This window comes from Dermacentor andersoni, chromosome 10 (genome assembly GCF_023375885.2).
Source record: "Dermacentor andersoni chromosome 10, qqDerAnde1_hic_scaffold, whole genome shotgun sequence".
Taxonomy (NCBI): Eukaryota; Metazoa; Arthropoda; class Arachnida; order Ixodida; family Ixodidae; genus Dermacentor; species Dermacentor andersoni.
This window is the reverse complement of record NC_092823.1, coordinates 110,299,876-110,323,548: the sequence shown is the minus strand read 5'-3', so window position 1 is coordinate 110,323,548 and position 23,673 is coordinate 110,299,876. Positions and strand designations below refer to the sequence as shown.

At 46.6% G+C, this 23,673-nt stretch overlaps 1 protein-coding gene across 2 annotated transcripts; it reads right to left on the bottom strand.

The window, feature by feature from the left end:
- Positions 1-1,065: 1,065 nt before the first annotated feature.
- On the bottom strand, positions 1,066-21,406 carry LOC126544654 (uncharacterized). Of its 2 annotated transcripts, none has more exons than XM_055077794.2 (5): positions 21,222-21,406; positions 6,622-6,878; positions 5,566-5,734; positions 2,675-2,818; positions 1,066-1,687 (listed from the first exon to the last, which is right to left on the bottom strand). In XM_055077794.2, exons 1-5 carry the CDS (start codon positions 21,355-21,357, stop codon positions 1,443-1,445), a joined length of 951 nt encoding a protein of 316 aa, XP_054933769.1. In that variant the 5' UTR covers positions 21,358-21,406; the 3' UTR covers positions 1,066-1,442. The 2 variants fall into 2 exon arrangements, with proteins under 2 accessions (XP_054933769.1, XP_050048054.1); XM_050192097.3 differs by lacking the exon at positions 21,222-21,406 and adding an exon at positions 8,787-9,735.
- Between the last annotated feature and the right edge of the window lie 2,267 nt (positions 21,407-23,673).

The window sequence follows — 23,673 nt, the reverse complement described above, 5'->3', positions numbered from 1 at the left end:
AACCCCTGGACAGCTTTTGATTAAATGTGCTGCATTTTAGAAAGTTTGGTTTTAGTGACTATTAGAAGTCGAATGTGGATTTTTAGTGTTTCAATTTTTTTTTGCAAATGTTGCCAGTAATTAGCAATTTTAAATAGAAACAGAAAGTTCACAAATCCGTATGTCTGCACCAAAAACAAGTATCGCAGGTCTGTGAACTGTATCTGTTGGAACATAGCGGACAAATTTTATGTATTGATTTTTATTTTACGTGAACCTCGTGCAATTTTGTGAGGGCTCTGCAAGAGCCCCACTAGAATGTTAGTGGTGTATTTTAGTCATGCATGTATAATTCATCAATTTTGTCTGGTTTAGGTGCACTATTATAGATGCAATTTGCAGAATTGTGGTATCGTAATATGTTACTGCGAGTTCTGAACATAATAGTCTCGTTCTTGAATATTTGCGATTTTCAACAATATTTTTAAAAGTATGCACGGCCTAAATAAAAAATACGCTTGCTACAGTCACTAGATTTTAACTTTTTTTTTCTTTTGAATGTAATGAATCTCGATAAATTTGGTGCAGTGGTTCCCGTGTATTCAGATAGCAGTCCCGTAGCTAAAGGTTGCTCTTAAGTCTTCGCTCTTTCCACTGTCATTCAATAGTTCCCGACGCCTGTTTTTTTGCCAATTTACACGTCAGGTGTTCGTACGCTAGAACACAGTCCTTCCCTCCAATGCGCACATCAAGGGAGTTTCCAGTGTTGCTGCTGATGCTCTCAAGAAAGCGAGTGAAGATGACCGAACAAAATTTAGAAAAGCAATTGTTAGCGAAGGTGAACAACGCGTGAAAGGCTACATACGGCGCGTAGATAGAGCTAGGCCAGCTTGTTCTATTTACTGTTCGTGCGATGTGAACAAGAGGCTGGAGAAATGGTTACGTAAAAGTACGATCTATTCTTAGTAATTGCACGGGTACTTTCGGAGCAGTAACTGGTCACTGTAATCGTTTACATTTCTAAGTGAAGTAAAATCAGTTACTTCATTCTGTAACGTGTGCAAGTGCGATGTAAATCAAGACTCATTTCGCGCGTTTGCTATATCGCTTTATTTTACATAGCCATGGACAGCAGCGGCGGTTTCAATGGAATGTCTCGTGTTCCGGAAGTTGCGAAACAGCTCGTCGTGACAAAACTGCCGCTGTGACTGCACTCGAAATAGCACAGGTACATTTTGATTCGCTGGCGGAAGTGCAGATCTCTTAGGCCTGAGCGCTCGCGTCGAGTATTCAAGTAGCTCCTCCAGGTCGACTAGAGGCATACGCAGGAAGCAGACGTCCAGGCTATCGTCGATGATGCGCACCCTTGGCTGGACGGCGACATGTCTGGAACCAACTCGACACGAGTCACACAAAGTTCTGCGGCGTCACACGGATGCGGATGAAGTTGCACATTGCGCAGCCTAGTAACGGTTAATCGACGACCTTGATGCTGCTGTGCTTTCCGGCTGATGACCGTACGGCGGTCTGTTCGAGTTGTCCGGACCAACGGCGATGCTGTACGCAGTCATTGGTCCGCCGACGATCGCAGCGCCTCGGCTCGGCGGCCTCTTAAACTTCATCCAGACCGCTGTGACCAACAGCCCTGAAACCACGACAACTGCGACGCATACGCATATGCTCAGTGTCGCCAAGGTGCTGTCTTCATCTGGAATTAAATAAAGAAGTCTACGATGAAGCCCAATGCGTTGAGCATTCATTGGGTTGCACATTGAACAATATAAATTCCGGGGTGTTGCGTGTCAAAACCACGATCTGATGAGGCACGCCGTAGGCGGGGGCTCCGTATTAGTTCTGACCACCTGGAGTTCTTTAACGCTCGGTCAGCATAGCCTGATGAAACATTCTGCCGAAGCTGTATTTTCGCTAATTTCACGGTAATAGTTTGATTAATTGAAGAGGAAATGAAGCTCAAGCTTTAGTATTCAGAATTTCGCGCCGAAACTGTCCGTGTGACGTCACAAATTTCAAAGCGTTTTTTTTTTTTTAAATTTAGGCCGCTGCGGCTCAAAGGTTCTCGATACTTCTTAAGTTCAGTGTTTGGCTCTTTTTGAATACAATGCAGTTCACATTTTACTAACAAGATGAGATAGGCTCGAGCAGACTCCTTCAAAATCCATGACGTCACAGCGAGCTGTCGCGGGAGGGTGAAGGTGGCGGCGCCATCCGTCTTTCCTTTTTGCGTTTCTTCTTGCTGATCACGCCTCCTCTCAAGGCAAGAATGAATGTTTTGGGTATTGCAGCAAGGTAATTGTTTTTTTTTTTCTCTTTTGGGTCCCTTTAACATGCTACAAGTGCATGGTATACACAGGCCTTTTTGCACTCCGCCGTCATTGGAATGCGGCCGGGATCGAACCCGCGACCTTGCACTGCACCACCGCGGCAACGTGTGGGCCAGCTATTATTTCACGGTGGCCTATGTTATCGTGACGTTCATAGCTTAATTTTTCTCGCAGAGCGTACACAGGTACCCGACATGCAGGACACAATAGTGGCATCGGGGAAGGGGGGGTTTGATCAAACTATTCGAACATGGAATTCCCGCCACAAAACGGGGAGTATATATAATCGTGTTCATAATTTCGGGCATTCGCACGTTCGGTACAAATTTAATGCAGTGCTTGGTATTGCTCACCTCGGCAACCTTTCTCGTCCGACGCGTCGCCGCAGTTGTCGCGCTTGTCGCAGTGCCACCTAGCGTCGATGCAGCGACCGTTGTCGCACAGGAACAGGGCGTCGGACGGCGAGGCAGAGCCAGCGGTCGTGCAGTTACCTTTCGCTGCGTTAAAAGGGGGGGGGGGGGGGGAGTGGAGTTCTGCTACAAACTATAAAACGCACAGTTTCCACGTGGACTGACGCAATGTCATGCACTGTTAACGACACCCCTAATAAATTTTGTCTTGACGCCCGTAAACGTATTACGTACAATTTACGGAACATCGAAAGGAAAAAATAAACTCGTGGGTAGCTCCTCCGCTCTGCAGTGGGTGGTCTCCTCAGTCCAGGAGTTGGCATGTTGGATGGAAAGAAGGAAGGTAGGAAATGACCGTGGCCGTCCATGCCGGTCTTATGTTAATGCAGGCACTTTTAAAGCGAAGCCTTCTTTGCCTCTTCCTTGGACTTTCCCACCGCTGCTGTCTGGCACACCGCGTCGGATGGTGGTTCAGAGCAATTGCATACATGACAGGAGCGAGTCTGAGAGGAAAGGCGACGCGAGAAACTCGTTTGGACGCCACCGCGTCGAATGTGCACAATGCCCTCTGGAGCTCCCTGGGCGTCGCATCATTAGCCTCTTGACAGCTGTAATTATCCGTGACTCCCCTCAAAAGCATTGCAGAAACTGCAGCGCTTCCTTTTCTACTAACGTGCGAGTCCAGAGGGGACGTAGATAGAACTGTAGAAAGGAGGGAGGAAAAGAGGTAGTTCCCATACAAATGGGGGGAGAGGTACTGACGTGAGAAGGCAAGGAAACCCTGCTAATTATACGACAGCGGTTGCGGGGAAACTGAATACGGTACACGGGTGTCGCGCGACTGGCCTCTCGAGGCACTTTGCGTGTATTCACGGGCTTCTTTCGCGTTTCGAAAAAAAATTATGTAGCACGCATTGAGCACCAGAAAGCTGTATCGGAAGTTTTTCATGTCGCTCCACAATTTTCTCATTGACACTTTTCATCTAATTGTAATATTTGAGAAGTTGAATAATTATCTAATTAGGTGGAATGAAAAAAAAATCGAATCTCTCCAAGTGACGGCAAACAACGTTACCTTGGTTCTGTCCAGCTACGTGGCATTCGCGTGTTTTTAAACTCTGGCTAAAGTTAGCTGGGACACTCTGTATATGACTGCTGTCAGAGTACTTAATACTTTTCAAAGTATGAAAGGACTCTGCTGCTATCGAGGCAGGACACCTTGAACTGCTAAAAGATATTCCGGCGCATATAAGCGAATAAACAGTATATCTGAGAACCTTCTAAAAGTATATCCCTCCAATTTCTGAACACCACATCAGCCGCATATAATACAACGAATGGTTGCCTTGCATGTGCTTCATTTTCTTTGTCGATCGATCGTGAGGTTGCTTTTCCGTACGGTAATGCGCATTTTCTGGTCGTGTAAACCCAGGCACATATTCCGTCGCCTGCACCTGACGTCACTACCGGTCAATGCATTGCTGCACAGAAACAAATCATTGTGCTTTCGAATCGGAACTGGAAAACAAAAGTGACCTTTACGAGTTCGGCAGCCACAGCGGTATGAATAACTGTACTCAAGAGGATATATTGCTGAACACATTTACAGACACGAACCCTCCCTTCCCACTACACCGGCTGTATCGTAAAAAAAAAAAAAAACTTCGCATCACACAAAATCCGTGGAACAGTTTCATTCATATGAATCCTTCCAGATTATTTGGCGGATATTTTTTTCTACATCTAAAACGAAAAGTCACTCGGTTATCATGTCCTATAGGTTTCATTCACTGATCGAGGAAAAATTTCAATGCCCGCGGTACACGAAAACGCGAAGTGCGTGCTGTTGGCGATTACTGGATGTATACTCCACCTCAACCAACTAGCAACACTGACAAAGGTATGAGGTGTATCCAGGCGATATCCTTCCGCAGAAGAGTATAGTTCCGAACGTAACTGTCTCTATATCGGCGGGATTAAAAAAGTGTTATTTTTTGCTTGACACATGATAGGTTACAGCGATATGTAACTTGTGAGGCCATTTGCGCACGTACGCCCTACACCGTGAATTACTGTGGAAGTTACCAGCGATAACCGTAATAACCACCCTAACCGGGATTACGCTTGCAACATGGTAGCGCTCATATACTGCCCAGACCGCCCGCTTCGATCTGAAATCGCGCAATTGTTACTTAACCTCCGCCATAACAACAAGAAATAAATGGTAAAAGTCATCATCGCTCAGGCTTATCTCACGCTGAGGGCAAATCATTAGTTATGTTTTGTCGTTATTACTGAGATCGGCGGTCTATGGTTTCGGGCTTTTCACCCCATAGACAGTGAAGTGTCCAAGGTACAAACGTGGCCTTCTGCCCAAGTCAAGTTATACAGTGAAGTAGATGCTCGAAATATAATACCCTGTAAAAACCAGCCATCATTTTACGGCCACGTTTCTTATAATTCTTGTCCAGCCATCGAGGTCATTCCGACAAAACGTTTTAATCGCCATTGAACAATGAGAGAAGAGTCGCGAATATCATATGAAAAACCTTACGAAACCATATGAAAAGAACAAAAATTGCTCGTGATTAAACCGCGATTCGCTTGGATGCCGTGTGAAGTACGTGATGTGGTGTACACCCTACAAAATGAGGGCCTGCCATCATTTTGACGGTTAAGTCCTTGGAAATACAGTTGCCAAGATATTTCCCGTCATTTACTGCAGCACATTTTACAGTGTAAGTACGCGCAGTTGATGTGCACTGAAATACCGCCATATATGTACGTGAGCGCATGCAGAACACCGAAGCTAGCCAGCACGTCAGGCACTGTACCTGGCTTCGTGAAGGCCGTCAGTAGCACGGTAAAGCCCCTGCTGTCGGGCGAGGCCGTGTAGAAGTTCCATTTGAAGCGCAGACGGTTGTCCACCGAAGCGTACGTCGTGGGGTAGGTGGCGTCCAGGGATCCGCAGAACCGACTCACCAAGGAGTCCAGCGGGTGGACCTTGGCGATCGAAAGGAGAACCGAGAAAAAAAGAATGAACTTCAAGACCGCACGTGGTTGGCAACTATGCACTTGTAGAATGGGAAGAAGGTGTAGAGAGAGGTTTTACGAAAGGCAAACGCCCGTATTATCAAACGATCCTCGACTCGCTCTTCCTCCAACTCTACCGATTCGAGCGCAGCGCCACCCCTCGAATGAAGAAGGCATTACGTTTCTCAAGAAATTCCGTGGAATGCCGATGAAGAGCAGTGACCACATCTGTCAAAACGCGGCGCTGACATCCATTTCCTCGAGACGAGGTTGAGCGGGGGAGCGTTCTACAATGGGGGAGGGGGGGAGGTTGCAGAAGCATGCATATGAAGGTTAGGCACAGGCAGTCTTGGGGTTCAGTCAGCTCCAGCAGAGGATAATGGGAAGGAATAATAGTCGACTTCACAAAAGAAACTGGGCCTATGCCGAAGGCGGTCTACGTCACTCAGCGTCTCGAAGCGCTGGCTGCCGTGAAGGAAGGATGGGAGAATCTGGCGCGCTTTCGCACGATAGAAGCAAGGTGTTGCTATAGGAGACGTGACGCGCACGTACGCACGAACCATTGCTAACGAGATATATACGTGGGAATGGGCGTGGCAGGTAGTGTCATGTCGCAAGGATGCGTCTGTGGCCTGGGGGACTGTGGTTTAAGTACCACCACCGGACACGGATGTCTTTGTTGAGTGACGGCTTGTATTAAACGCGTTCTGAGGTCTACGTGACGAATAAATCAGCCGCGTCAATACTCAAAGCCCCGCGTTGAGCCTAGCTGGTGAGAAACCCCACCAGCCACGCCAAAACCCCGGTGTTTGGCACAGAGAGAGCTTCTCTTTGTAAAAGGAAGAGCGCGAAGTTACGTCTAGGAAGTCGATGCAGTAGTTCTCCTTGGGGTCGGCGCGCATGTCCAGATCCTCGATGGCCACGGTGATCCGCGATCCCGGCGGACTGGTCACCAGTAGATTGGACGTGCAGCTGTCCCACACGTTCCACCGCGGAGCCAAGTCGGCACGTCGAGACCGGAGCGTGAGTGTGGAGCGGCTGCCCGTGGTCTGGAGCTGGAACAGCGTGAGCTCCTGTTGCTGACCAGACGACCGACAGGTGTCACTCATGTACACTGCACAGCGGGAACACATCGTCGTCATCACCACCCTTTTCAATGTTACTCCATGACAAAGGCTACCCCTAGTGATATTTGCGTCGTTTGAGTCCATTCTACGCCTTGATATTCCCTGTAGACTCCTCACACAAACTGATGCTCGGTCATCCTCGACTGGGTTTTGCGCTTGGTGACCATAAAACGCGCTCTCGCAGATGTTTCTGTTAATTTTACAAGTAGCTTTGCCAAGATTGCTTCAGTAGCAACTCCTACTCATCTGTAACCAGTTTAGCCAAAGTGAAATTTCGTTGCAATTGGCCTTTGAAGCTATACCATGGAGTCCTTCCAGAGAGGGACTCTGGCTGTATACTAAAAAAAGTACGCTGGCGTTTTTGCTCTAACCAACTTCAAAAACGGAGTTCGTACTTAGCGCTACCTTGTTTTCTCACAAATGTTTTGACGTCACTTTTTTTTTTGGTACGCATTGTTCAGTAAAACACTTCGCATCGTTTGATCGATTCATTCGATGAAAATTGAAGGGTTGTGAACTGTTGTGTTGAAGGCATCTGCGCAAACTATATTTTGTTCAGTGATTAAAGAAAGAGAACACGGCGTATTGGGAGCGTTCCTTCAATGGAGGTCTTTTCGATAATTGGCGTGCGCAATCAACATAGAAAGCACAAGCACAAACGAGCGTACTAACACAAACACGCACAAAAACAATTAAATTCTGTGGTTTTACTTGCCAAAACCAGGATCTCATCATGAGACACGCCGTAGTGGGGAACTCCACACACGCGCGCGTATTAAGAAATTCGATTTAAATATATTTGGGAGATTTCTTTTTTCTGGTGGGTGGAGGAGGGGAGACGTTTAAGAATTGGCGGTGAAGCTATTGCATAATCGTGGTCATCGCACTGAGTCAACGCAGTATTTCTACGTTCTCAAACTAGTCGAGACAATCCCGCACATCGACGTTACAATAATTACCGAGACGGCGATACGTCCTACCAGGTCATACAGTCTCTTCGTCGTAAACGTGACAGCGCAAAACCACGCGAAAAAAAAAAAGAACCATTTATGACGTACGTGTCAGTAGTGCATTGCAAGCCCCTCCCCCCCCTCCCCCTCGTTCTCCTTAATCTGCTTCACTGAATGACCCATCAGTCTGCTGACACTCGGCGTATAGTTCCTTCAGTAGTTTTCCGAATATCTCCTGCAACCATGAACGAAGATTGAAATTCATCACGATTACTTCCTGAAGAACAATTTACCCTCGCTGATAACGGCGCAATTTGTCCTGCCTTCTTTTTTTCATCGTCTGAAGAGCGGCTTACGTCAAAGGAGACCGGTAACAGAAAAAAATAATAAATAAGAGGTATCACTCTTATCAGCGAGGTTACCTGTTTCGACGAACAAATAATCGCCATGTCTTTGACCTTTATATAGTGCGATGACATTTGCTGCGACTAGAGTGTAACACAGAGACACACGAATATTGGCAACATTTAAGGTCATCTTCGCAATGCCCGACTGGCGCAGTTCTAGTAATCCTTCAAGTTGTGACTATGTCACAACTTGAAGGATTTGTAACGTACTGCGCAAAACAATCACCGTTAGGTGCGGAAAGGAGAGACACGATAGGAAAGAGCAAGAAAGCACTTCTTAAATAAGTCTCTTGAACTACGTACCCGCACTAACCACAGCTTCCGCATCGCGTATTACATTCTGTAATAAAATACTCGAAAGACTGCAGGTTGGTTGGATATACGCCCTCAATGCCTCCCCCAGTCAATATGCGTCGAATTAGCAACGTAGACGTGCGGCGTCCACCGCATAGCCAAATCTATCAAAGCACATCATTGTGCACTTATATCCTTAAGGTAACCGCACACACGAAGCCAATGGCAGACTTGACAGACTCACAAGTTTCCATGTCCAATTCAACCGCCACGGCGGGGCAGATGAAACCGAACGTGGCGAGCAGACGACACAGGGCGGCCATGTCTTCCCATTGTTCGCGAAAGCGGGGCTTATGCGAACGAGCAGTAGGTCTTATCAGCTAGCCACTGCAAATAGGACCGTTGCTTACGCGACGCATGTAGTTTTCATTGTTGTTTTTTTCCCAATACCTTCGGGGGCTTACATTAAACATCCGCGTTGTTTCGACGGCCAACCATCCGCGTAGATATATAGCGTAGAGTTGAATGAGCGCCAACGGGGTGTAGCGTTATTCCTACGCCATGAAAAAGTAGTTCCTGAATTATAGTTGTGTCGTCAGCAATTCATTCGGTCTTGCGTAACAGATGGTTCATACAAATGACATTTGGACTAATATTTAGCCCATACCAAGTGTGTCAAGGCAAAACAAACTACCTCGGAGAGATAGGACGAAGGAGAGGTGGGAGAGGCGTTTGAATCAGCTTCCTTCCTCCTGATTGGATAACACCTCACGTATAGGTCCCCCGTCTTATATCAAGCCTCGTGGAAATGCCAAGATATGGCGCGCTGATAACACTCTGTTCTTTTTTTTTTTTTGTCGTTATCTCTTCTCTGTTTGCTCGCTTTTTATTTCTTGCGGGTATTTCCGGGGCATATTGCTCCACAGGTTGACAGAGCTCTGTCGCTACACGCGTACCGCTGTGAACGATCTGAAAGAGTTATTCGGCTTTTCTTTAATGTCGCAAGGATAGGTTTTAATGTAACAATGCGATACTTAACTGCCCGTGCCGCAACACCGCTTCGTAAGCGTTAGCGATTCGGTGACGACAATACAGGGCACTATTATTAATTCAAAAACACTCGTGCTCTTAGCTTTTGTTGCACGTTAAAGGACACCCTGGATGCGGGCAAAATTAATCTGCACTTCCCCGCAACTACGGCGTGCCTCATATCGCGGTTAATTTGGGATGTGCAAAACCTCATAATTTTACTAATTTTAATTTAACACTTATCGGAGTTTCGGAGGAGAAAGGTCCATGCACGTGGAGAGTATTGCGATTGATTCTGCTGCAGAATAGCCGGACTTGTGCAGAGCAAGGGGGTTTGGCGCAGAGATACTAGTTCCCGACATCAACGCACCAGTGCAGATAACTTCAACCCAATCACTTACTGTGAAGTAATATCTTGAATTGAGCAATACTTCGTTTCATACTTATCGCACGACACTGCGTACGCAAGTAGTACTGTCACCTAAAATGTATTACTCCGCGCGTTCCGTCTATGCTTCGCTCCTGGCCAACGGCGTTTGCTCATGCGAGCATGCAAGTGAGGCTGCCGGCGACGGGCTGCAAATTAAAGAAATACAACAATAGCTAAAAGCAAATTGATCGAAAACAACCTACCGCAGTCGTACAAGCACACAGTTCTCGCTTTTCAATGGTTACCTTTTTTTCCTCTCGTTTAATGCTGATTCCAAATAAACAAGTTTCACCTGATTGCTGGCAAGAATCCCGAACTATTTGTTGGTGCGAACGCAGCCACTACAGAAAGTTAGCCTCCACAGCGTTGCACGCGATGTGTAGTTGGCTACAGATAGGAAATGCACTTACGGCTCCAAGGACGGGGACGAAAAAGATACAACGACCCGGGCGCCAACTACCAACTAATTTTTTATTTGGAGACACGTGCGCATCCTGCCTGCATGGTGAACGTTGTCGCCGCGACATTAGTTTTTATTTAATGACACCTTCCTGTCGTTCAAAAGAATGCCTTGCTATATTAGGCAGCCTGCGAGTCCGTTGTCTCGGTTTTATAGACCAAGCAATTAGTTTATTGCCAGCCTCGCCACGTTTAAAATCCATTAAAACATTGCGCTGTGCTGCAGTGTCACACTTATCTCTTTGCACAGCGCACCAGATATATATGCATATGAACTTGATGAAGGCTGGCCAACCAGTCTAAACGTTGGTAAACAAAACGTTTCGTACGTGTGTCCTTCTGGCCATAGCCATAGCCATAATCACGGGCCGCCGAAGAAAACACATCACAATAATCACGGACTCGAACGAAGCATGTCGTAACTATACGATGCTAGTAGAATTTCGCTAATATCGATCTCCATTTTAGCCATTTACCCTTCCTGAGAGGAGAGAGAGAAGAAGGAAAGGCAGGGAGGTTAGCCTGTCCAGTTTGCTACCCTACACGTGGGGAAGGGAATGGGGGGCCACGATAGTACGGACAACCGGACACACCACTCTCTCGCTGGGAAACCTGAGGCCGCACGCCTCTCGGCTATGGAGCGCAGACTCTTTCACAGCGAGACAAACGTGGCGAGGAGAGTCCGGAACGGGTCCCAAGACAATTTCACGCCACATACTTCAACACTATACAGGTTACAGCGCAGGAAATGTCACCCCACTGCACGACTCCCTCACGCGCGCCGAAGCAGTTTCGTGGAGGTATCTATACAGACAAACACCTTTCCCCACCGCACACACACAACGCGTACATCGCGCCATGTAACCCCACACAACACCCCGCAACAATGACCACGCCGCTTGGACGTGGTCATTGTTGCTCATGAGCGCCAACCCTACAGCTCCATGAGCTCCAACCCTGCAGCTCCACACCCAACCACACAACAGTGGGCGTATCCTCGCTGTCTATCTAGCTTCAACTCCCGGGACTAGCTCGATCGGGTCGTGTGAGAGTGCCGGGCGGTACCGGCTCGTGAGGTTCTGGAGTGAGGACTCCACCCGCACCCAGGGCCCGTCGAAAGACCCTGCGGTTTTATTTTATTTTAGTAAATGCTCTCTCTCTCTCTCTCTCTCTCCATCTCTCTTCACTTGCGCATCATACCGGACCCATCAAGCTTCATACTCGAATAAATAAATAAATAAATAAATAAATAACATGACAGCAGTGGTTTATTATTATTATCGATATATGTTGGCGACAAGTGTGGCAAGTTGGCCGGTCGGCAAGGTTGCATTGTGGCTGTAAAATAGCGCGCTCAGAAAATACCGAGGACAAAGAAAAGATCGACGTCTACCTTTCCTCTGTCCTCGTATTTTTCTTTAACGCTGTTTTATATTCACAATGTATTTAAGACATAGAAACATGATGTACAAAGATCCTCAGTTGATCAGACTTCCATTTGTGTGCGTTATCATATACTTTAGTTATTTATTTACTTTCATGCCTGTAGTGCCCAATGTTGGGCATTAGAGCAGGGGGGAAGCGTATTCTGCATATGTACAAATACAGATGATTGACAGTGCAAAAGAATAGATCTAATACATAATACAGCACAATATTAAATGTACAGTAATTAACACAACATTACGCTTAAGGTTACTATGAAATACAAAAGAAATACACGTAATACGTAATACAACACAATAATATAAAACAGTGATTAAGGCAACTTTATACACTTGAGGGTAATATTAAAAGCCGAGGACAGAAAAGGTCGATCTCTTATTCTATCGCAAGCAAAACAAATTTTTGTACTAAACATACAAATGTCCTGACAACAAATTTTCGAACACAGAGCGTTGCTGTGACAATTTCATCAGGCAGTTTATTCCCCTAGTCTACAGCCTCGGGGAAATAAAAGCCTTGCCTGTGTAAATATTGAAGAAGTTTAAGTAGTAACTATTTCCGTCGGCTCCCGAGAAGTGTCCATCCCAAGTTAACTCGTATTTGTGATGAGCTCTCTGAGTGAAATCATAGTTGGTGATAACGAGCCGGGCCGTGCGTTTTTGTTTTCGTTCCATTTGACTAACGTATGTTTGCTTCTGGGTCCCAGGCTGAGCAACCACACTGCAAGATTGTACGAATGTTTGTTAAATAAAGTGTTCCCCTTACCTTATGGGGGGGGGGGGGGGGGGGCTCTACGGAAATTACATTTTAGAAAATGCAACATACAACTTGCCTTATATAGTCGCCACGCTCTGTATATGGTCATTCTAAGAAATATTTTTTTTAAACACAACGCCAAAGTACTTATAACTGCTTACCTCAATCAATTTTTCAGTGTGTGGAGAGTAATTTGTGACAAACATTACTCTCTTTTCGTGAAGCGAACGACATTGCACTTGGTAGACTTTAATTTCACGCTACAGCTGTCGCACCACGTGGACAGTGTCTGAAGGTCGCTTTGCAATGCATACTTGAGTCCGTATAGGGACGTGATGGCGTGGTATGTGCAACAATCACGAGCATACAGGCGTATGTGCCTGGAAAGATGCTTCCCTGTGTCATTTATGAACATCAGATGTAACAGGGTGCCCAAGAAACGCCCGAAAAAACTTCAGCCTCTGTTGAGGTCAGCCCCTCAGGAACCACTCGCTCCAGTCAAATACGCCTCGAGCCCTTTCATCAGTGATGCTGGAATTTTGACGGCGGAATGTTTTAACAGTAGAAGGTTATGCGCAACAGAATCAAAAGCTTTCTGAAAATCCAGAGATACGCAGTCTCCCTGGTGTCCGATATTTATTGATGATATCGTGAGTGAATTCCATTAGCTGAGTGTCTCGCGATAAATACTTTCGAAGCCCATGCATGTTGTGTAGGGCAAAAGGATCCGTTGTTCTGTAGGTGACTCGTTAAGTTAGCATAAATTATGTGCTCTATTAGCTCACATGTCACGCTAATTAGTGAAATAGGTCTGCAATTTTTTTTGTCATTGTCCTGTCGCTGCTCTTACGCGTAAATATAGGGACTATGTTACCACTTTTCCAACCTTTGGGCAGGGACTCCTCTTCGATGGATGTTTGAAAAATAATTACTAAGAATGGGGCGACGGATGCAGCACAGCTTTTTTTTTTTTACATATAGTTCGTAATGTGATCAGGACCAGATGCGGAACTAACTTTAACGTTTTTGAGTAGTGAATCAACTCCCTGTTTTGTTATTTCTATGTTTTCCATTTGTTCGAAGTCGGTAGAAATTGGCAAGTCTTCCGCAATAACAACAGTACCGGAAAATATTGATTGGAAGTATAGCGATTGAAGTGCTCAGCATTGCTGGTTACGCCTTCACCGCAATTTAAGCCATCTATATAGTATCAGGGGCAGCTACTTTACTGTGTAGTGTGTATAAAAAAACGTATATGAGCCTTTTTTTTTTCTTTTAAGTTATCTCCGCGCATAATGTACTACGCCATACGCATGAAAATTAGAAAATATTGTTCATTCGATTCGACATTCTAATGGAGCTTTTCCTGGACATTCGTGTCCGTACGCGACTCGGACATTTCACTATTCGAACAGCCCTAATATATTGTTAACTAGCTACAATTCCATTAAGTTACGTTCGCCATGAGCAGGTTCATCTAAACACAAGGTCGTTCACCTTCACCGGTGTTCTTGTTCTCAACTCACAAAAACTTGCGAACAAGTCCAGCTAACAGTCAATGAACGCAAAACAAAGACGTAGCCACAAGCTCCGGCTCCTCGACACTATCGTGCCACGAATGGAATAAACGTGACGTGACGGTACAATTGCATTCTTGCTTCACTAATGACTCCGCCATCTAAAAAAGGAAAAAAAGCGAGGGAGCCTTTTGGAGTAAAAAAGCTTTATTTGCTTTCTTTTTTCAGCGATGTCTTCAACCAACCACAACAAAGCAGACGTTGCACTGGTGTTAGCGCGAATGCCTGTAACGTACTTCAATGATCACGCGGAAAGGTCACTTGACTTCTAGCGCTGAGACTGAGTAAAGGTTTGCAACAGCATTGGTTGGATTCAGTGGCAAAGCCGAAAGCAGTGCGTCTCGAGTAAGATATGAAAGGGGAGGGGGGGGGGGGGGGGGGGCGGTGTCGTTTTCAACTCCGTCTGCCACGATAAAGCTACACTTTTCGCTAGAGTACGTGCCCGAGCTATGTACGAGTTCGTATTTTTATTCCGCCATTTCTAAGAGAAACAGGACTTTCCTGTCGACTGTACTGCACTCCGTTTTAGCACAGACAACTTAAATGCAGTCTGGTCTGGTTCGCTTCTTTGTACATTTTTGTTTTGCGCTGATTAGTAAGACTCGACCCAGAGCGCGCGAGTCACTGACCGCCGTACATTACCTCCGCTGCGTCGAAAAAAAAAAAGGAAAAGGTGGGGGGGTGTGAGAAAAGAGAGTTGGCGACTACAGGTGCTAAAGGGGGGAAAAAAGAAAGAAGCAACGCGCATTATGCTTTACAGGGCGTCCTTGCAGCCTTCGCAGTTCCACACGAACACACGGATTCTCGAGCACGCAACCACGTCCAGGCATACACGCACGTACAGACACACACACGCACACAGGCACGCACGCACAGGCACGCACATACAGACAGGCACGTGGACACATGCGCAAACCGGTAGGAAGACGAGCGCAGGCAAGAACGGATACGCAAGTACAGACACACGCACTTCCCCCGCGGTAAAAGATTAGAGAAAAAGAAGTAAAGATAGAAAAAAAAAGACGGGCATACATCCCCGCCGAAGGTGCGTGATGCATTCATTCCGCGCTCGCAAGCGTTCGCCCGGACGCAATCCATTTGAGTCCGTGCCTGGCGGCCCCCACCACGCTTCGCCGGTGAACCGAAATAAACGGAGACGATGGATACTACCAAGTTAACAACAAAAAGAAGAAAAAGAAATTAAAGGAAAGGAAAAAGAAGATTCGTTCAGATTCCTAAAGTGACGTCACACTTGGACGGACCACTTGTACGCGGTCCCTCTAGTTCTTTTTCTTTTCTAGTTCTTACTTACATTTCTTTTTTTTTTCTGTTGCCGGACCACAAACCTGTGCAGCACACGAACGAGGAATCCCTCGTCCGTGCCCAGAGTACGGACGGAACCACTGCTCGCATCCCAGATTGCCCGAGCAGTTGCGTGCAGTACTACGAAAGCCTGATAGCGCGAGAGAAAGGACGTCTCCTCGATGCCGTCGGTCTTCATTGAGGCTGACGTGTCTTGCACTGCCCCCCCCCCCCCCGCCAAAAAAAAAAAAGGAAAGAAGCCAATTTTTGTTTTATACCTGTTATCGATGCGTTATAATAAAGCAAGCAAGCTTGGTTAATCAGTTTACGTATATGCGCGTTTCTATTTATTTTGCGGCAGAAGCCATTTGTGAAAACTTCATCAACTTTAGAGAAAGAAGCGGAGGTTGTCGCAGGGTTGTATATTATTCTGTTCGCGTTTCTGTTTGTAGACTCCACACAGCGCTGCCAATCCTAGGGAAGTTTTTTTTTTTTTTTTTTTGAGTAATGCGATCTCTCAATCGTTTTTTTTTTTTTTTTAGTTCTACCCTTGCCGTAATGCTTTCTTCTGTACCTCAATAATCAGCACCCGTCGATGGTGCAGACTTATATAAAAAAAAATCCGCACGGTGCGATGTCTGCATATGCCGTTGTGATTTTTCTGCCGATGAATACATGTGACATCGCCGAATAACTGGAGTTGAAGTCGCCTCAAGAAGAGTGATTGCGAATTTATTGATGGAAACGCATGCTCTAGTCAACGAAGTCACCAAACGCACGGGTTAATAAAAGTGCGTGTTAGTGCTCTACCGCCGATGCATTTCTGCTGCATACGCCGACGAACTGCTGTTTCCGCTGCAGTTTCTGCAATTTTAAATTCTCCAAGGGAGCTGCTTGGAAACGTACAAAGCTAAAGTGTGACTAACCTTTCAGTACTTTTTGTTATATTACTAGAGAGAGGTGGGACATGATATATTTAAAGGCAGAGCAGTGCCAGTCAAAGTAGATGAGCGCTGGCGGCAAGGCCGGGTTTAGTCCTCTGCATCGTAAGCATAATAAGAAAGAATTCAGGTGAGTACAAAATTCACATACAAGAAGAGACTACGTTGTGAAATAAACAAATCGCTCGGCTTGTTAAGTCTGCTCAGGCAGCATCGAGGTCTGATGACTTCCCAAACGTGGCGCGAACTTTTCAGCGAAAAATAGAACAAAAGTGCCATATGCAGCAACTATTAGCAATTCTCGCCCTGAACTACCTATTTTCGAAACACATCTCGAAAAAAAAAAGCACACAATATCTAAGATGCCATCGGGCGAAAAGCATAAAGCTGTTAAAGAAGCACTTCGGTTATTTTCGGTTATTTTTTTTATTTGCATAATAATCAGGTTACAAATGGGGATTATACATACATACAGAGGGAGGTCCCATAGTCAACAGACTGTACAGGGGACAGTCTGTTGACTGTCCCCTGGGCATATATCTAGGCATCATTGGCCTCGTGCCTTGTTTAGAAAAAAAAATCCAAATCTGGCGAAGACTCTTCCTCTGACATAGGGGAAAAAACTCATTCTCCCTAGATCTAAGAATTCTTGGCCTTGTGCCGATTATCTAGGGGGAAAAATCCAAATCTAGGAAAAATCTTGTGTTCCGACGTATAACAAAGAAAAAATTGCTACGAGGCCGCAATGAGTGATAAGTGGAAATGCTGACGTGACGGCGTGTTTTGATTTGAGTAGGCCCAAATTACCTTCGCATTAGCGTGCGAAATATGACTTGTGGTCGTACTGCGGTGCGCTGAACGCTTTTTTGTCAAGTAAGCAACAAGGTGTGGATATGCCTCCTTTCGAATATTCATCGAATATCTATCGAATAGTTATGTGTAACGGGTAAAAGAAACTTGATGCTGCCATGCCAAACAAAGCAGCACCTGCCAATCACGGCATAAGGGGAGACACACTGTATGTTTCACTTAACTTGAGCCAAACTAAAAATATGCAAATGTTACGTAACTGGACAGAACCAAGGCAATGTTGTTTGCCGTCGCTTGGAGATACTCAGATTAATATTATTTTTTGCAATCCGGCTAATTAAATAATGTCTTAATTAATTATTCGGCTTCTCGAATATTATGATTAGATGAAAACTATCAATGAGGAAAATTGTAGAGCAACATGAGAAACTCCCGATACAGCTTCCTGTTGCTCAACACGTGCTTCATAAAAGTGTGTGTGTTTTTTTTTTCTTTTGTTTTGTTTTTCGAGCGTGGAAGCAGTCCGCGAATGCACGCAAAATGGCCGCGCGACTGCCCCACTGGAGGCGTGGCCCCCAAATGACGAGCATGACAATTTCTCGGTGTACTTAAACAGGACATCCAGAGATAAGATTTCTTGCTCAAGTAGCTTTATAGTACGAACGTGTGCGTGCGTGCGTGCGTGCGTGCGTGCGTGCGCGCGCGCGCGCGTGTGTGTGTGTGTGTGTGTGTGTGTGTGTGTGTGTGTGTGTGTGTGTGTGTGTGTGTGCGTGTGCGTGTGCGTGTGTGTGTGTGTGTGTTTGTGTGTGTGTTTTACTGGAACACCATACATCAGAAAAATTCCGTAGGGGAGAAGTACGCTAAACTAACGACGTTTGTTTGTCGTACTTCCAGTGGACCTGTCGAACCCGCCTCGGCGTTTACCCTCGAACCCCTCGTTGTCGCGGCTAAGGTAAGCCTGCCCTATTCTTTATATGTTTGTCCGGGTATTGATGGGAGGCTTGAAATGGCATAGGACGTAGACAAAGCTCGCCGTATCAATTGGGCAGGACACGGCATGACTTTCCAGGTTGAGTGGCAAGCTTATCAGCTCGCGCAAATGCGACAGAAACCACGTGATTATCTGCAAGGTATTTTTTGGCTCTTACATTTATTTTCCGCCGAAGATAGTTAAGCAACAAATGGGAGGACGTTTCTTATCGTGGTGGAGCAGGTTTTCACCAAATGTACCTACGGACGCCGATGTCCTCATCTACAACTTCGGGTATGAGTCGGACCGTGCCAAACCCACCACTACGACTTTACGACTTTTTTTTCTGGCTTTCCCTTCGTTTGTGCTTCTTTCTTTAAAAATCAGTTTATCGTAGTTTCGATCCCGTATGGGTCGTAGCCTGCCTTCCTGCAAAAAAAGAGGTGAGGCGTGCAGGCAGGACACAAGAGTAGAGAAGTGGACAACATGAACGCCGACTAGCAACCCTCTTTTTTTTGCATAATGAATCCTTACCAACTAGCTCAGCTTTCTGTCGTTCTGCCTTCCTGCCCATTTCAATATGCGACGCAGGCTCCGAGACTGGCGGCATCTGTGCGTACATTTCGGAGGCCTCAGTATACAATATTGCAGCGGACGAGGAGGACAACATTGTGCGCATCACAAACATATATATCGTACAGCGACAACTGCTATCTCCTTCCTTCGACGATGTACGTGGTCACACTATTCATGACGTTTATCACGTGTTCCTTTACGTGGCCGCGTGACTTTCTGTATCGCGAAAATCGACCGACTAATCTGCTGCCTCGGAGAACATCCGCAGTGGGACAAATGAGCTCCTTTGTGGAAAGATACGAGATGCTTAGAAAGACCCGCTGTGGTCACATACCGATGGCGGCTGAACGGGCAAGAACTCATAGACCTTTTCTTTGAAAAGGACTTGAAATCAAAATATATGAAGACGTGTGCCGTGGCGTAGTCGAGGTTCCCGACACACCGTTTGTAATAACAAGTGAGAAAATGCATTGACCGCAGTTCGCTTTGCGCTTTTTATAGTATTTACATAATTGAAACACCTAATTTCCGTATTAACGAAGCGTGAATTAATTCAAGCTATTAAAGTGGGAAGGCGTAGGAGTGAGGATCAACGGCGATTATCTCAGCAACCTTTGGCTTGCAGATGGCATTGTCCTGTTCAGCAACACTGGGGACAAATGGCAACAAATGATCGAGGACCTTAACAGAGAAAGTGTAATAAGAATAGGGTTGAAGATTAATATGCAGAAGACAAAGATAATAGCCTGGCAAGGGAGCAAGAGTTCAAGATCGCCAGTCAGCCTCTAGAGTCTGTGAAGGAGTATGTTTACATTGGTCAATTACCCACAGGTAATTGATCATGAGAAGCAGACATTGCCAGATCCTGACTGGAAGCTTACCACTGTCATTGAAAAGAAAGGTGTACAATCAACCGTATTTTACCTGTGCACCTGGGCATCGGTAGAAACTTGGCGGTTGACAAAAAAGCTCGAGAAGAAGTTGAGGACCGCGCAAAGAGTGATGGAACGAATAATGTTGCGCATAACGTTAAGAGACAGGAAGAGACCGGTGGGGATCATAGAGCAAACGGGTTTAGCCGATATTCTTGTTGATATTAAAAGAAAAAAATAGAACTGGGCAGACCATGTGCGTAGGATAGATAACCAGTGGACCATTAGAGTTACAGAATGGGTGCCAAGAGAAGGGAAGCGCAGTCGAGGACGGCGGAAAGCTAGCTGGGGTGATGAAATTAGGACATTCGCAGGCGCAAGTTGGAATCAGTTGGCGCAGGACAGGGGTAATTGCAGATGTCCACTGCCTTCGTCCAGCAGTGGACATAAACTAGTCCGATAATGATGATGATGATGATGACGACGACGATGATGATGATGATGAAATTAATTGGGAAAGTTTCGTTGCCACAAGACGCGTCCACCTCAGTAGTCCATATTAGTATTAGTCCATATATTAACCAGTTAGTAACCAGTCACGACTGTAGGGCGAATGTTACGTTCACACAATATGATTGGCCCGAGCACGGTACACCTAACTCGCCTAGAGGATGTACCACGCCTAAACATTCGCGAAGCCCACACTTTCCAGCGCAGCGTGATTGCCGTGTTGTTTGCAGATGAAATTTTCTGCATGCGGTCTCGTACGGACGCAGCAGTGGACAGCGTAGTTAACGCCTACGGTTGCACTTATATCCATTGCCAAAAGCAGGCCGCCCGCATTGTGCCTAGCTGACGGCTAATGCAGTTTCCAGAGAAAACGGCACTGCGTTGTTGTCTTTGGTTTATTTTTTTAGGCAAACTTTATGCATACGGCCTCGTACAACTGCCACAGCAGACAGCGTAGTTAACTCCTAAGATTTAACTTACAGCCACTTCGAAAAGTAGACAAGCCACTCTGCGCTGAGCTGTAGCGCACTTTCCGGCCATCGCCTATAAAACCTCAATGAGGCCCTGGCTTGCTGCATAATGACGCTTAAAAGCGGCTGAGTAGTTCAGACAGACCCTCTGCCAACGGAGGTGAATGGAATTAAAGCATTATCGTAGGTCCTCGAGTACTGCTACATTACAAATCTGCAATCTATTTTTTTTTTTTTCACGTTTAGGCCCAACGATTCTGGCCCCCCAAAAAAGTACATTTGCACAGAGAAGGTCCAGCCTGTACGCAGTAATCTGCAGAGGTCGTAGAGGATGCTTTTTTTTTTCTTCCTGGCACTGTAGACCTTCCGGCTCGATCGTCAAGTAAACATACTTCCTTCGCACTTTTCAAAGCTAAGCGCAAACGTTTGAGCGGCCACGTCGGCAGCACTCTCGGAAACTTCCGCGACAGCCGTCTTACGTCACTAGAGATCTCCCCCCCCCTTCCTTGTCCCCGTCCGCTCCCCACATACCCTGGAGGCAGAGTGGCGCCCACGACGTCAGCGTGCCACGTGACTGCAGGGGACCCCGGGGCCCAAGTTCATTGCGCGACGCACACAGATCGCAGAGGGGGGCTGGGTGCTCTGCTCTGCGTACGAACGCGCGCATTGCAGTGTTTGCTCCGCCGGACCGCCGTATACCGTCTTTTCTTGTTGATATCTATTTATCTCTTCTCTTTGCTGCCGCTTATTTTGCCCCACCCTGCAGCGGAGCTCCACTATGAACTCTTCCTCTTTCGGAGCACTACTACTCTCGAGCGCGGCAGTTTTACCCTCTCTCGGCACCCGCCGAACATCCTCACTCTAGCAATCGATACAGCGTGCCTTCCTTCCCGAGCGCCCTCTGTACGGTGCAGACGACGCTGAAGGGCGTACTTGAGGGAACTTAGTGTTTTCTCCTTCTCATGTTCTCTTTCCTCAAGCACACACACAAAATGTTAACACAGTGCAGCATCTCAACTAAGATGAACTGCAGAGTAATTCATCACCCTTCATATCTATATGTCCATCGATAGGGAAGTGTTTCGAAAGTGCACGGTAATGCTTTTAGAACATTGTTGCATGTCGGCTGCAGGAAGACGTGCGAAGTGTCACCTTCAGCCGGCTTTAGTAGTTGCGCGCGGTCAAATCAAACTGGTCCACACTGCAGTTTCTGCATCGCGTAGTTTCCGGCACACAGAACTCTCGTCTACGGGTTTGTCGACTGTCCGAGCAGACTGCGTTCCAAAGAGCCGTTTCGTCTGTTACTTTTTGATTCCGCAGCAGGAATAAACAAACAAAAAGCTGTATAGTATTGAAAACGCATTGTGGGAAAAAATCATAATTAAAGATCATAATCATAAAAAATCATAATCTCCATGTATTCTTCATTGATAATGCGTTCGAACCACTCACAAACTACCCGGAGCTGTTTGGAAAAAGTTACAATTATTGCTTATCTAAGTGTAGACATCGCTTGCGAGTTCGTCTGCATTATCTACGGAGCATCGTACGACTAAATGGGAGTACTCCCCCCCCCCCCCCCCCCGGATATTCTGTCTTTGAAACTGCGTAAGGCACCGACTAGTCACATGTGCACTGCGGTACTTTCCTCTGCGGGTCAATTCCCGTTTCCTAATAGAGCGAGTGGGCGAGTTGTCGCTGTGCACTGTTGGCATCACACAATTTTTCACCACAGGTGCATAGTTAGACACTCATTTGCAATGTAGAGCAATGCGCGCCGTGAAGTACGAGAAACTTCTTTTCTCTATTCTTGAGGATACTTATGATTAAACTCCGTTAATCTGAGCGCAACTCGCTATACTTAATTAGAAAACATTTTCACACTTGCAGGCCCAAATGACGCATCAATCCCATGTGATGCTACTTATACAGCATACCGCACTCCAGGCTACGAAAAGCTCGATAATGCAGTGCTTTCGATGCACTGTCAAGGCGAAGTTATTCATAATTCCAGGCAGGAATGCCGCGAAAGCCGATATTACACTACACGTGCCGCGGCTGAAACCGAACAGACGATCGACGTCTGCAACCCGCTCTGCGGCGACGTGACGTCACTGACCCGAACGCCATTCCCCTCCGACTCCGAGCGAAGGGGGATTTCTAATTGATTTGCAGTGCGGCAATAAACCACGCTGTCCGAAAGTAGCTACATTAAATCGCGAATAGAAGGGGGGGCGGCAGCATACGCTCCATAGTATCGAACGCAAATTCTCCGAAGGCTCGCGGATGAAGTTCATTACACTACAGCGACCGTGCTGCTTTTTTTTTCTCTCTCTCTCTCTTTTTCCTAGCAGACGACATCGTCGTAGCTGCAGGTAAAAGTCAGATGAGGTGGCAGAAGAACGTCGACGCTAACAAAAAAAAAATGACTAAAAGGAGAAAAAAAGAAAAGATAGCACGAGTTGGAGGAGTCGGGCGATTCGCGCGAACCGAACAAACAAAATCGAAGGTTGTTGTTTGGCGACGTGTCCAATAGCAGGCGCCAGGAGTAATGTACGTTAAGTACGTGGCGCAGGAGCGCCGCAGTACGGCGGATCACTGCGGCAGGCGCCGCGCCCGCCGCGCTGTGCTGCGGTTTGCGCTCGTCTGCTTCCATTGGACGTGTGCAGCAGCAGACGGCCATCCCTCTACTGCGTTGCGTCGTCTGCTATCGACACTGCTGCATACCGCAGCAGTCAGGTAGCGACTGGCGGGCTACGCGGCGTTCTTTTACAGTTATTCATCTCTTGCCTCCTTTTTTATGGCCTTTTACGGAGCGCTGGCAGTCAGAAAGACACGGGAGCCGGTCCATATGCGGCAGCTCTCGACGTGGCTATCCTGCAATTAGCTCGCCTTGACAAAACTGAAGCCGCTGATTATTTTGTCTGAGAGCGGGATCGTCCGGCCAGTCGGGATGGCAGTCGCACGCGGAGGGTAATTGCGT

Coding starts and splice junctions, on each gene's coding strand:
- LOC126544654 (XM_055077794.2), bottom strand. CDS start 21,357: ATGCGCGCGTTCGTACGCAGAGCAGAGCACCCAGCCCCCCTCTGCGAT. Junction 6,879..21,221: donor GGCGCCACTCTGCCTCCAGG/GTATGTGGGGAG, acceptor CCCGCTGTGCAG/TGTACATGAGTGACACCTGT. Junction 1,688..2,674: donor GGACGAGAAAGGTTGCCGAG/GTGAGCAATACC, acceptor ATTTAATTCCAG/ATGAAGACAGCACCTTGGCG.